The sequence below is a fragment of the Salvelinus sp. IW2-2015 genome, linkage group LG1 (assembly GCF_002910315.2).
Source record: "Salvelinus sp. IW2-2015 linkage group LG1, ASM291031v2, whole genome shotgun sequence".
NCBI lineage: Eukaryota > Metazoa > Chordata > Actinopteri > Salmoniformes > Salmonidae > Salvelinus > Salvelinus sp. IW2-2015.
This window is the reverse complement of record NC_036838.1, coordinates 11,231,749-11,246,365: the sequence shown is the minus strand read 5'-3', so window position 1 is coordinate 11,246,365 and position 14,617 is coordinate 11,231,749. Positions and strand designations below refer to the sequence as shown.

Genomic DNA, 14,617 nt, shown 5'->3' with positions numbered 1-14,617 from the left:
ATTAAAAACGTGATTAGTTGACCAGTTGAATCAGGTGTGCTGGTACAGGAATTGATCAAATAAATGGAACAACTGGGGGTACTCAAGGAAATGTCTGGGAAACACTGTTCTAGATAACGCAACCGTGCATTCGGGAAGTATTCAGACCCCTTGACTTTTTCCACATTTTGTTACGTTACAGCCTTATTCTAAAATCGATTAAATACATTTTCCCCCCCATCAATCTACACACAATACCCCATAATGACAAAGTGCAAACAGGTTTTTAGAAATCTTTGTAAAAAACAGAAACACCTTATTAACAACTTGATCGGAGTCCACCTGTGGTAAATTCAATTGATTGGACATGATTTGGAAAGGCACACACCTGTCTATATACAGTTGACAGTGCATGTCAGAGCAAAAGCCAAGACATGAGGTCGAAGGATTTGTCCGTAGAGCTCCAACACAGCATTGTGTCGAGGCACGGATTTGGGGAAGGGTACCAAAAACCTTCTGCAGCATTGAAGGTCCCCAAGAACACAGTGGCCTCCATTATTCTTACATGGAAGAAGTTTGGAACTACCAAGACTCGTCATAGAGCTGAGCAATCGGGGAAGGGCCTTGTTCAGGGAGGTGACCAAGAACCCGATGGTCACTCTGACATAACTCCAGAGTTCCTCTGTGGAGATGGGAGGACCTTCCAAAAGGACAACCATCTCTGCAGCACTCTAACAATCAGACCTTCATGGTAGAGTGGCCAGACAGAAGTCACTCCTCAGTAAAAGGCACATGACAGCCTGCTTGGAGTTTGCCAAAAGGCACCTAAAGGATTCTCAGACAATGAGAAACAAGATTCTCTGATCTGATGAAACCAAGATTGAACTCTTTGTTCTGAAAGCCAAGTGTCACGTCTGTAGGATACCTGGCACCGTCCCTACGGTGAAGCATGGTGTGGTGGCAGCATCATGCAGTGGGGATGTTTTTCAGCGGCAGGGACTGGGAGACTAGTCAGGATCAAGGGACATATGAATGGAGCAAAGTATAGAGTCATCCTTTATGAAAACCTGCTCCAGAGTGCTCAGTACCTCAGACTGGGGCAAAGGTTCACCTTCCAACAAGACAACGACCCTAAGCACACAGCAAAAACAACACTTGAGTGGCCCAGCCAGAGCCCGGACTTGAACCTGATCGAACATCTCTGGAGAGACCTGAAAATAGCTGTGCAGTGATGCTCCCCATCCAACCTGACATAGCTTGAGAGATCTGAAGAGAAGAATGGGAGAAACTCCCCAAATACAGGTGTGCAAAGCTTGTAGCGTCATATCCAAGAAAACTCGAGGCTATAATCGCTGCCAAAGGTGTTTCAACAAAGTACTGAGTAAAGGGTCTGAATACTTATGCAAATGTAGTTTTTCAGTTTTTTATATTTTATACTTTTGCAAACATTTCTAAAAACATGTTTTTGCTTTGTCATTATGGGGTATTGTGTGTAGATTGATGAGGGGAGAAAACTATTTAGAATAAGGCTGTAAAGTAACAAAATGTGTAAAAAGTCAAGGGGTCTGAATACTTCCCCGAATGTATTGTATATATATAGTTTGGCAATTGCTTTTCCAAGCAAGACGCTTTGCAAACCTCTTCACTGTGGGGACCAGCCGAATGCCAAGATGCGACCAAAATCGATGACGACTATATCCTCAAATCATTTTGCTCATAATCATAATATGATTTGCCTGCTTAATTGCCTCCACATAACTTCAAATGGTCTAAAGTGTAAAAGTGGTTTCCATAACCCTGTGACCTAGATGTCAGGACACCAAATTCTAGGTCAGGAACTGCCAGTCCAACTTTGATCTGGCTAAACTGCTGAATTTCCCTCTCTGTATCATGAAACATGACATTGTTCAAATTCAATTTAGTAGCGATTTAATGTTCTATAAATGTTTAATTAAATAATAAACAAATTATAACCCCTTAAAGGTAACCTTATTGCAAAGTGTTACCAGAACTGAATATATAATAGAATGCTAATTGGATAGGCGCCTATCGGAATAAGAATAAAATGACATCGTCGTGTATCGACTGGCAAATGTTTTAATGACTGCACATGCTCACAGTGAATTKTTCAGACATGGTGGTGGTGGGCCAAGTACAAACATGGAGACACAGTATAACTAGGAACACTAAACACATCCAACCCGCATGGACCTTCAGGGTTTGGAACGCTTGAAACACAGTTTGAAATGTCTTCTTCAAAAAAATGTAGTCTTGAGAGAAGACAGACGTCTCGTAGCGGCTGAGTATTTTCCAACCCTAGATCCAGGGACCGACATGGCGGGTTGCTGCTGACTATCAGATAGTAAGCTGACAGTCTCAAGTGTTCATTTTAGTTTTAATTCAAATGGCCCTCCAAAGAAGAGGACCATCGACAGAAAAAGTTTAGAAACACCCCTTACAGAAAAACCACCTGATTTCACATGTGGAAAATCATATGATTTGAAATCACATGGAAATGTTTTTTTCTTGGAACAATTCACATGTGAAATGTAGTTTTTTTCCATAAGGAACTGCTCTTATTAACATAGTGCCCGGACACCCACTCAACTGCTATACACACAWATGTACAATATAATGTGAACGGGTTGTTCATTTACAAACACTGAGTAATCTCTTATATTGCAGAGTTAGGCACACGCATTTCCACTAGTTTCCACCAGTGTTTCCCCTAGCTGAGAGCAGCCCTCCACCGCCTAAATTGTTTTGCCCTCCATTGGTTTCAATTTGTAATTTTTATCCCAGCTGCCCTTTGGGAATCTTCTGAAAGTTATAAAACTGGCCACTGGCCATTGACATCAGTTTAGGAATGAAAATGTACCGTAGGCCACTGTCTTTTGACCACTAAAATAGGTCACGCAACAAAAAGACAGAAGTCAAATTCGGGCCCTCATCAAGTCAGCACAGGAAATGTCAAATCAATTGTGGTGCAGAGTAAGCAGCCCTGCCATGATGCATAGTTGGGCTTTCCTCTCCCTCTGTCAGTTACAACTGTCAGCCCAACCACTTGCAGCTCCTTCAAATAATTTTTGTAAACAAAGGAAAAAATACAACAAAAATAATCCATTAAAATAGTTCATATGGGGGGGGTGATCTTGAGTGTTTTTAACTCCTCGCTTTTCCATTCTCAGGTCCGAGAAAGTGTGTTGACTCTCCACTCTCGCGTTGTTTCTTTCGCTCTCCTTCATCGGGTGGTCTTGCTTTCTCCCCGATCCGCTTCTCTCCTGGTTGATGGCGAACTAGTGCGGCGGCCATCTTGGTTTTCCAGGTCTCAGAGGTGTGAGGAAGTGGAGAAGCAAAGCTTGAGGGTGTAAGGGTTGGAACCATCTGCAGATGGAAAGACAGAATAGGAAGAAGGGATGAGGAGAAGATAAAAAATACATGACTTGCACACACGTTTAACTCTATACATTTACTTTGTGGTGTGTGTGTGTGTGTGTGTGTGTGTGTGTGTGTGTGTGTGTGTGTGTGTGTGTGTGTGTGTGTGTGTATMTGTGRATTTGCTATAGATTTCCTAGATCACAGGGGAGGTACCCTGCCGGTATAATTGTTTACTACTTGTTATAAGCATGCACAAGCCTTTATAATGTATTTTAATAATGGTTATAACATGTCATGTCTCTTTATGCATCAACATTTCAACTGAATGCCTGGTATTTACTAGTCAGGATCATGTGTCAAGTTTTAATGTCACATGCACAAGTTCAGTGAAATGCATACTATAAGCATACTATATACAGGAAATATTTAAAAAGTCAGTTCCAATACCATATTTACATGTGCAAGGATACTGGAGTGACGGAGGTAGATATGTATAGGGGTAAGGTGATAGGCAACAGGATATATGTGTAGAGTCAGTATACATGTATGTGCATATTATGTGTGAGTGAGCGAATGATGGAGTGAGTGTTTGTGTGTGTGTTGTGTTGCCTCAAGGGGTTACTCCTTATATTCGGACTATTTTCAGCTAACTGGGACCTTAGGACTGCCACCCACAAAGAGACTGTGGCGTGAGGCTGTCTGTATGAAAGCCTTTATTACTAGAGAATACAAAGCTTTCTCCTGCAATTTTTCTCCTCTGCCACAAAAACAAATAATGAAAGCACACGATGGAGTTGTTTGAGGGGGGCTCCATTTTTGTTTTGCCTCACAGTAAAAAAGAAAAGAAAAAAAGACCCAAAGTCTATTGGCTTTTGTCTGCGTTGTCGGGCCAGTGTGAAGGTGAATACCTGCTGTGTAAGGGAGGAGCACAAGGGAAGAATAAAACAAACATGTCTTTAACTTGTATTGTAGTCYAATGTGAACAATGTGAACGATGATGAAGGCCAGTGATGAACAGGCGTCTAGTGGCTAGCCTGGCGTGTTGATTCTATTTGGCATTGTCCGGATGGATGGCGGAATATTCATTTAGGATTCCTGGTTTTCACCCAGGCGGCCCGGGTTTGACTCCTGGTATGGGGACGAGTCTTTGGGCTCCCGAGTGGCGCAGCGGTCTTAAGGCACTGCATTTCAGTGCTAGAGGCGTCACTACAGACCCTGGTTTGATTCCAGGCTGTATCACAAGRGGCCGTGATTGGGAGTCCCATAGGGCGGCGCACAATTGGCGTCGTCCGGGTTAGGGTTTGGCCGGGGTAGGCCGTCATTGTAAATAAGAATTTGTTCTTAACTGACTTGCCTAGCTAGGGGGAAAAAATMGTATATTGGGTTGACGGGTTATTAGGCACGTTCCTGTTGTCCATCATAACATTAAAATTGAGTTGATTATATAAGAATCTGGGMGTGTTGTTCCTACCTTTTGTTTTCACTAGTAAAGTGTCAAGAAGTGTTCATTCAGATTGAGGGTGCGTTCCTGCTTGAATTTGGTTAAGAGGGGAGTGAATTTGCTCATACTTTGAGAACTTGCTACCAAGCTCCTAAGTGTATCAGACACACAGTTTTTTTCTCTTAAAAACATATTATGGCTGCAGGGGCAGTATTGAGTAGCTTGGATGAAAAGATGCCCAGAGGTGCCCAGAGTAAACTGCCTGCTCCTCAGTCCCAGTTGCTAATATATGCATATTATTATTAGTATTGGATAGAAAACACTCTAAAAGTTTCTAAAACTGTTTGAATGATGTCTGTGAGTATAACAGAACTCATATGGCAGGCAAAAACCTGAGAAAAAAATCCAACCAGGAAGTGGGAAATCTGAGGTTTGTAGGTTTTCAACTCATCGCCTATCGAATACACAGTGGGATATGGGTCAGTTTGCACTTCCTACGGCTTCCACTAGATGTCAACAGTCTGTAGAACCTTGTTTGATGCTTCTACTGTGAAGTGGGGCCGAAGGAGATGGGAATGAGTAAGGTCTATCATGAGCTGACCATGCTCTGACCATGCACGTTCACATGAGAGGGAGCTCTGTTCCATCGCACTTTTGAAGACAATGGAATACTCCGGTTGGAACATTATTGAAGATTTATGTTAAAAACATCCTGAAGATTGATTCAATACATCGTTTGACATGTTTCTACTGACTGTTACGTTTCATTAAGAACAAGTTTATCTTTAATTCTATGTAAAACATGCATCTTTCATCAAAGTTTATGATGAGTATTTCTGTTATTTGATGTGGCTCTCTGCAATTTCTCCGGATATTTTGGAGGCATTTCTGAACATGGCGCCAATGTAAACTGAGGTTTTTGGATATAAATATGAACTTTATCGAACAAAACATATATGTATTGTGTAACATGAAGTCCTATGAGTGTCATCTGATGAAAATCATCAAAGTGATTAGTGATTAATTTTATCTCTATTTCTGCTTTTTGTGAAAAAAGGAAAAATTGCTGTGTTTTTCTGTGATTTTGCGGAGACCTAACATAATCGTTTGTGGTGCTTTRGCTGTAAAGCCTTTTTGAAATCGGACACTGTGGTGGGATTAACAAGAAGTGTATCTTTAAAATGGTGGGAAATACTTGTATGGTTGAGGAATTTTAATTATGAGATTTCTGTTGTTTGAATTTGGCGCCCTGCACTTTCACTGGCTGTTGTCATATCGATCCCGTTAACGGGATTGCAGCCATACGAAGTTTTAAGACATGATTCTGAACTGAAGACATGTGTAACCACGTTAAGTCTTAGCCTATTGGTGATAGTAATTTACTCTGTGTTACGCTGTAATGTATCACGTATTTCATGTACACTGCAATTGTTTGAATCTCATGTCTTTTGTGACTAATACATTAATATTAGTTGAATTGAGTAAATGCATTCCTCGTTTAACAGAGTCATTATTTGATTGACTCTTTGCTTTTCATTTGATAGTTGTTAATTACACTAAACACATAGACCATGCTTGTAACACCTTCACATCCCTGAGCGGCATGCCTCAATAAATTCATGCTAGAACATTGGTCGCCAGGATTAGCTATTTGTATCTAGCCTCTTAATAATTGCATTTGTATTATGCTAATTCGATTTCCGTGTGGGCGTGGGCGTCGGCGTCAACCATATATATCTTTTTTTAGGTGGATAGTTGCAGTCAGAACCATGTTAAATGTCTCGAAGATGTCACTTAAAAAGAGACAGATGAGTTGGCATGGGTTTTCTAGCGGTTCTCTAGGGCTGCAGTCTCTGGCACACATATGGTGCTGGCAGAGGTTTGAATCCAGCCTACTGCCTTGTGACCCATTCTCTTTCTATCATTCTCTCATCATCTCTCGCTCTACTTTTCTGCCATTGAAGCAAGCATTCTCTCCGGAGTAAGACACAGGACTTACTTGGTATTCTGATCTGGTGGTGGTTGAGGACTGTCAGAACCTCCACAGCGTGTGTCTTGTTGTCAAATTCGAATAAGCCCGAGATCGTTTTGGAGCTGGCTAGAAGAACATCGGCCAAATTGAAAAGAGAGTGATTGGAAAAGATAACATGTGAAAGTGCTTGTTAATAATAAATTACAATATGTTCTACGCATTTAATATGTATTTCATCATTCGTAAACATTGATACACATTAATAAGCATTTAAGCATTTACAACGAGTGTGATAATTTTGAAAGCATTTATGAACATTTATAGAAAAGTATTCATAGTGGTCTATCCATATAAATGATAGTAGAATACTATTTATCTATTTATGTTATTCCTTATTAATTACATTTAGGTGCCTAGCGGTTGCTGACACATTTAGAAGAACAGCTGAATGTCTATGACTAGTACCTCTACTGAATTGACTCATGCTATATAACGTCCATTTAGTCCAACACAATGAATGGAACTTACGTTTTGCATCGAAGACTTTGAACTTGATGAAAGCGGGTACCTCATGCTCTGTACATAACTAAACAGAAAGCACACGACAGAAAGGATTCAGCTATTGCGTCAACATTGCTTCATTCAGTGTTTTGTATAAATCATCCACTAGATGGCGATGTTATGATGTGAATCTCAACACCGGACAATAAATAGGCTACTACAGGCAAATGTTATTCAAACCTGGTCTTGGAGGGCCACTGGGCCACTGTCTGTCTGATGCCAAATAACTTATTGCAAACATATTGCAAACATTTTAATTCCTGTTTATTAAAATGTTAAGAACAATCACCCCACTTGCTTGTGTCCTCTACCCTATAGGCAGGTGTCTCCTGTTACCCATTCTCAGGGTCATCCAAACGTTTAATTCCACTATAGAAAGGGTTCAATCTCCCCTTAACCCCACCTCCCGCCTCTCTAGACATCAGTCACCATTCCAGCCTAAACACCCACCCCTTCCTCCCTCCCCTCCACACCCACCCTCTGCAGCTCGTCCTCGGTGATGCAGGGCGGGACATTGTAGAAGTGCAGCACAGTGGCGGGCGGCTGGATGATGTTCTTGGACGCCTGGCCCACGCTGCTGAAGCGGTTGTTCCGGGTCATGGCGAAGTCCTTGTAGCTGCAGCTGCCGTCCTCCAGCTCAAACACCTGACTGGGGATGACCGCGTGCTGCTTGGACACACTGGAGGGAGGGAAAGATCGAGGAAGGGAGGGATGAATGGATAGAGCAATAGATAGATAGACAGATAGATAGAGAGTGTGTAACAGGAATGATAAACAAGGGAAGGGAGGGATGGGGAAGAGATAAGAAGATGAGTAAAGGAGAGGAACCAGAACGCAGCTGATAGATTTCCAGCCATAGAGAATCTATAGGTAATTCTATGTTTCCAGCTCTCCTGTAGTGGATGAACAAAAAGGAAGCATTTTAAATGGGGTTTATACATTCATGAGGCCAAGGTACAGATAGGGATAGGAAGACGTGTCTTGACCCTTTAATAACAAATTGGCTCTCAAGGGCCGAGGGGAACAAGAGGTTAGGTACGTATCGGCTTAGTGCTGCAAGAGACTAACTCCCAACGGTTTGAAGGGGATTTATGAAATGCCCTTTAGATTTTTCAATGCTATGCAGTCTCTCATTTAGAGGCCTAGTGATATAACTATTGCTATTGTAGCGCCGTTTTTTAACATGCTATAATTATTCTGGCATTGTTTGTATTGTAACATTCTATACTATTTGGGGCATTGTTAATAACATGCTATAATTATTCTGGCATTGTTTGTATTGTAACATTCTATACTATTTTGGGGCATTGTTTATAACATGCTATGGAAAACGATGTATTTTATGCCACGAAATCCATCTCTTTCACAACATATAGCATGTTACAAACAACGCCCCACATGTTGCAGCAATGTCTTCAGATTTGGGTATGCAGTCAGTTGGTGGTGGACCGTCCACCAACATAATGAAATGCTGTTTGAATTCCTTGCGGCGAGGGTTGAGGCCCAGCGGAGCTGAACGAAGCCTCATCTAAACTGGATCTAGCAGCTAAGGCAATTCATTATTCTGATAGATGGAGGCTGCCAATTTGATAGGACAACGCAACGCAACCCACACGGAGGCTTTGAACAGCCAACGCTGTCGAGACAAATAACGCTGTCGAGACAAATAAGTGTCCTTTGGTCCTAACGCTTTTGAAGATTCCAAAACACAAATTTGCTAAAGCAACAGATTGATGATAATGATGATGGTAATAGCTATTTCTAAAGTAAATGTTGACATTTTTTATCGAAACGTAAGAATGGTATATTTAGGTCATAAATTACAACATTTACTGAAGGAAAGTTTTATTTTATGTCAGGCCAAAATAAAGAGTTACAAGTTATGTAAGCAAAACTACACATTTTTGTTTCTGTTGCGTTAGCGAAAGCATGCTGTTAAGTATCATGGTAGAGGCCCTGTTAAAATCCTTCTAAAATCCTCCTTTCCTTCCTTCCTAGAAGTAATTATTGATCTAAAACTAGACGAAACCAAGGGGACCAATAGGTTCTAAGTGTTCAAACAATGTCTCTTTCAAAAAATGACCTTACATCCTGTCTTCTTGCCTCCTTCTCAAAACGCATTTGAGGAGGAGATCCAAGGTTCTTCCCTTACACCTGCTCTTCCAACATATTGTGACAAAGGAGGCAAGGAGAGACGACGCGAGGTATCGAGGAAAGATGAATGTCACGCTCATCAAGCTACGGGTTCAGGGGGTGGGGGGGGGTCAAAGGTGAAACATGTAACCTCCTCACCAGACGTTGAGCCTCTTGCTGAACACCTTGATGCTGTTGAGGTGTGTGATGGATCGGTCCACAGCGTACTCATCTCCCATCTCTACCAGTGCGGTGCCCGGGACGCTCTTCATAAACTTCACCTGGGGGGCGTAAATAAGACCGAATGGCATCACTGTGAATCAATACAGACCTTCTGATAGTCTACTAGGCGACACTGATCTTGGGTCAGTTTTGCATTTCCTCTACCAGTGGCTTCTCTTCGACTACGCCAGTACTACTCCAGTACCAGCACACTTGATTCAATTGGTCAACTAATCACTGAGCACACTTTTGTTTTTAATCCACGTTAGTACAGAGACCAACTGGAATAAGTCTCAATCTAAAACATATTACGGTTCAGGGTTCAATTGAATCAAACTGGTAGGCACTCCCCTCACAGTGGTAGGTCGCTGGCAGTGATTCTGTAACCAAAGCTACTGCATAAAGATTGCCATGGCAACTTTGATTGTATCCACCCCCTAGTCACACTAGCTGTCATTCGACTGCCCTCAACTCTCTCATTTAAAAGGGGCAATCCAGGCAATCCAATCTAGCTTTAATCGCGTGTGAAAACAGTCGCTGACACTGACCTTCTCAATATTTCCGTACAGGCAGAAGAGGTTGAAGATGCGGGTGCAGTTCATCTTGGCGGGGTGCAGGCCGCTCACCATGGCGACCGACGAGCTGGAGGCGTGGCCCATATAGGAGGAGGTCTGTGGCAGGGGGTATGCAACCACCTCCTGGGAGTCATGGGGAGAGCTCCTCTTGTACCTGTTATTGCTGGGCACGGGCAGCAGGGGGCAGTGTGACCCTGGAGAGTGGGAGAAAGAGAGAGAGAGAGAGAGAGAGAGAGTGAGAGAAAGTGAGAAATAGAGGGGAGATGAGGTATAGAGGGAGAGAAGAGAGTGAGAGAGTGAGAGAAAGAAATAGAGTGAAGAGAGAGAGTGGGTGAGAGAGGGAGAGGAACAGTGGGGGCAGAGAGTGCAAGAGAGACAGAGGGGGGCATGGAGAGAGAGAGTGCGAGAGAGACAGATGGGGCAGAGAGAGCGAGAGAGAGAGAGAGAGAGAGAGAGAGAGAGAGAGAGAAGAGAGAGAAGGAGAGAGAGAGAGAGAGAGAGAGAGAGAGAGAGGAGAGAGAAGAGAGAAGAGAGAGAGAGAGACGAGAGAGAGATGAGAGAAGAGAGAGAGAGAGAGAGAAAGAACAAGAAAAGCTTGCGCACAGAACATTTGGTCTGACCTTATTGGGGATGGTTGAGCAATGAATGTGCAAACTTCTCCCTCAGTCCTCAGCCCAGTCCTCAGCCCCCACGAAGAAGGAGAAAAAATCCCAGGCATGACCAAAAAAGGCCTAGACCCATTTCTACACCACCTGCACCCCGTTTCCCCTGCAGATTTTGCTAATTACCAAGTGCCTTCAAGAGTAGCCGCTCACATCACACCACGATCTTTTCCAAAACTCCCGGCCACACACATATACACACACACACCACAGCACAGCAGCCAGCCACCCACCTATGCTATATGACACACACACACATACATACGCAGACACCAACCCTCCTCCCCCGTGTTTTTTCCATCCATCCAACCTCCACCACCGTCCTCCAGATTATGTGTCTGTATAGGGGATGGAGCTTTAACTTACAGGATACCCAAAGCCCCACTGCACAATGACAGTACACAAAGAGAGAGAGAGAGAGAGAGAGAGAGAGAGAGGAGAGAAGAAGAAGAGAGAGAGAGAGATGAGAGAGAGAGAGAGAGAGAGACAAAGAAAGAGAAGAGAAGAGAGAGAGAGAGAGAGAGAGAGAAGGAGAGAGAAGCAGAGGAGAGAGAGACGAAGAAAGATGGTGAGTCTCGAGAGCAGGGATACAGAGAGAGAGGCTGGGAGAAAGATGGAAGAAGAGGAGACTGAAAAGAGCGAGACTGAAAGAGGGATCTATGAGAGAGAGATGCTGCGAGAGGGAGCGAACGGAGATGGAGAAGGAGAGAGATGAGTCACAATGAGAGGATAAAGAGAGAGGGAGTAACGCGTGTGTGCGCGCGTGTGTGTGTTTGTGTGTGTGTGAGGGAGAGACATGAAGACAAAAGAGAGAAAGAGCGAGGGAGGGAGGGAGGGATAAAGAGAGGCAGCAATTTGAGCGACACTGACCATAGCCGTTGTCGCTGTAGGAGGACGGATGCGCTCCCAGAATGGCCTGGCGTTGCCTCCCCTTCCCCGCTCTGCAACACAGAGAGAATACACAGTGTAAGGCAAATGTGAAGTGACAATGCCACCAGGTGCCAATTGCACATCCATCCCTCAAAATGCACAGACACGCACAGATACACACACATGGAGACTAACAGACACAGGCACACACATGCACACATGGGATTAACACAACACAAGACTAACACACAAGACACATATGCGCACACCACACACAAATTGGCACATTTGCACGCCAGCCTAGAAATTACTGAAAACCATTAAAACCATACTAAGCAAGCAGATTCGATTTAGTACAGCAAATCTAGACACTACTTGACACTTGTGGTAATTGCATAACAGCAAAACAAGACACGTTTGGTTCACATTTGGCCTTTCATTTCAAATGACACATTTCTCTTCCTTGGCTGACTGAGCCTGGGTGAATTGCAGAGGAACGATAAAAAAAGTGTGTTGGGGGGGGGGGGGGGTGTTCGGGAAGAGGGGTGTGTTAAAATGAACAGTTAAAATGTCACAGTTACAGTTCAATGGCCTCGGGTGGAAACGTTGACCCAGATAGGAGGGAAAACGCATTGACATGGAAAAAAGGTATATGAAGCAGCCTTCTGCCCTAATCCTCTTACTGTGAACCAGGAAAGGGACAAACAGGGACAAACGAAGATAAGAGTCTTTTCAGCCCATCTTTTCCCTAATGCAGCTTACTGGCAGAGTCGCAGACAAACCCACTCTAGGTGCTGTCAGAACAAAGACTGAAGCATATGTAATATCATTGTTTTCATGTAAGGTGTCCCAATGAAGTTACAGACTACTATATGGAGCATTGCTGGAAACAGCCTCCGTCTTTGTTAGCCTGGTCCCAGATCTGTTTGTGCTGTATACCTCTATGGGGCTTTGTCTGTACAGCACAAGCAGATATAGGACCAGGCTATCTCACTGCATCCCTCACTCATCAAACAATCTAATATGAAAGGATTCCTTAACATTTTCGAGGTGTTGGTGGGAGTTGGTGGCGTGAGGATTTCAATGACCTATGCACAACCGTCAACTCAGTGAACCCCGTTACACTGAGGATTTGAGAGAAGTGTGTGTGCCAGACTGCGTGTGTGCGTGTGTGTGTGCGCTGTTCACGTGCACGTGTCTTTCAGCGCAAGCACCAATGACTCAACCTGCGTCACATCATTTGAACATCATTTCAAAGTCTCATTTCAACAATGCGAGAGAGAACTGGTGCTGCTCACGCAGACACAAACGGAAGGTGCAGCGCTGGGTTAAAAGAGAACGCATGCCGTCCACAGGGGACCGAGCTCATGCAGAGCTAAGCTAATTGGTACAAAACGAGCAGTTAGGCGGACAGGAACCGGTGGGATTGGTGGGTTGCCGTACTTGTACAGAAACCTCAAAGAGAGGGGAGAGGAGAAGGATTAACTGAGAGGGGAGAGGAGAAGGATTAACTGAGAGGAGAGGAGGAGTGGCCTTGATGCCTGCACTGAGCCGACAGGTTCGCCATTCGCCTGACAGACTGGCAGAGAAAGAGAAAGAGAGAGGAGGGAGGAAGAGCGAGAGAGACGGCGGGAGAGAGTGAGGAGGGGAGAGAGAGCGAGAGATACAGAGAGGCCTCTGACAATGACGTCATCCCAGTAGTTGGGATAAATCTATGGAAATTGTATCTGCCCACATAAACCTGGCAGTACATAGGGGATCAATAAATAAATAAAACGATAGAGCGGCAAAAATTATACCGCGAAACTTTTTTTTTTTGAGGCAATGTTCTTGAGTACCTTCGAGGCAATGTACTCAAAAGAACGAACAAGAGGTTTGAAAGACAACATCCATAAACTACTATGTGATTCTGATGAGAAGAATTACATCTATTTACACGCTGTCCTTCTCTATGTATGTATAATAAGCTACTGTATAGACACCGAACAAATCCTTTTTGAGTGCGAATATAGCATTTCAATTTCCCCAAAATGCAAGCTGATTAGGATTTAAATTTACCGTCTGTGGCTCAAGAGGATTGTGTGGGGCTGTTTTATTTTAATTTCTCTCTGTTTGCACTAAAGTGCTTCCAATCCATTATTATTCAGCCGTTTTTCATGTCAGCATTTTATTTTCAGCCTCTTGCTATTTTTCTAGTTGCTTGTCTGTCTCCTTCCTCCGGTCAATAGAAACAATTGGAAGCTGACCACACATCTTCAACTCCACGGCAAAAAGTCCTTGACGCCGTCAAAGTCAAACAAACCTTCAAAATCCAATACTCGGCAAGGCGATCGATTGGAGAGCAGCCCTGGCTTGTGGYTGATAAGACACTGTTTACCCTCCATTTGTGGCGAGAGAATTGGAATCGGGGTTGGCGTGTCAATCACACCGTCCAACGGACGTTTAATCAAGCCCAAGTCACACAAGGCAGGCTTTCTGCTTGGTTAAAAACCATGCTCCCATTTATATGAATATGATTATGCGCTGTAGTCTATCTACAGCACCTCATATTGTTAAAGCATCCCCAGTACACGAGAGCTTCAAATTCAGAGACCAAGGGTTCTCTTTTATTGAGCATTGCAAAGCTATAATATTTGGTGTGGGGACAATGCTATTGTACAGTGCATTCGGAAAGTATTCAGACCCCTTGACTTTTTACACATTTTGTTACGTTACAGCCTTATTCTAAAATTGATTCAATAGTTTTTTCCCCTTGTCAATCTACACACAATACCCCATAATGACAAAGCAAAAACAGGTTTCTAAACATTTTGCAATGCCCCCC

The 14,617-nt window shown here is 43.4% G+C and overlaps 1 protein-coding gene across 1 annotated transcript in view; it reads right to left on the bottom strand.

Moving 5' to 3' along the window:
* Nucleotides 1-2,058: 2,058 nt before the first annotated feature.
* The window catches only part of LOC111961192 (heterogeneous nuclear ribonucleoprotein L-like), a 54,052-nt gene continuing 41,493 nt past the window's right edge, over nt 2,059-14,617 (bottom strand). The window contains exons 7-13 of the mRNA XM_070437422.1: nt 11,794-11,862; nt 10,235-10,455; nt 9,624-9,745; nt 7,809-8,010; nt 7,299-7,356; nt 6,798-6,896; nt 2,059-3,363 (exon numbers count right to left, since the gene is read on the bottom strand). Of these exons, the coding sequence (XP_070293523.1) occupies nt 3,308-3,363; nt 6,798-6,896; nt 7,299-7,356; nt 7,809-8,010; nt 9,624-9,745; nt 10,235-10,455; nt 11,794-11,862 (827 nt within the window). The 3' untranslated portion in view covers nt 2,059-3,307. The remainder of the gene's footprint in view (nt 3,364-6,797; nt 6,897-7,298; nt 7,357-7,808; nt 8,011-9,623; nt 9,746-10,234; nt 10,456-11,793; nt 11,863-14,617) is intronic.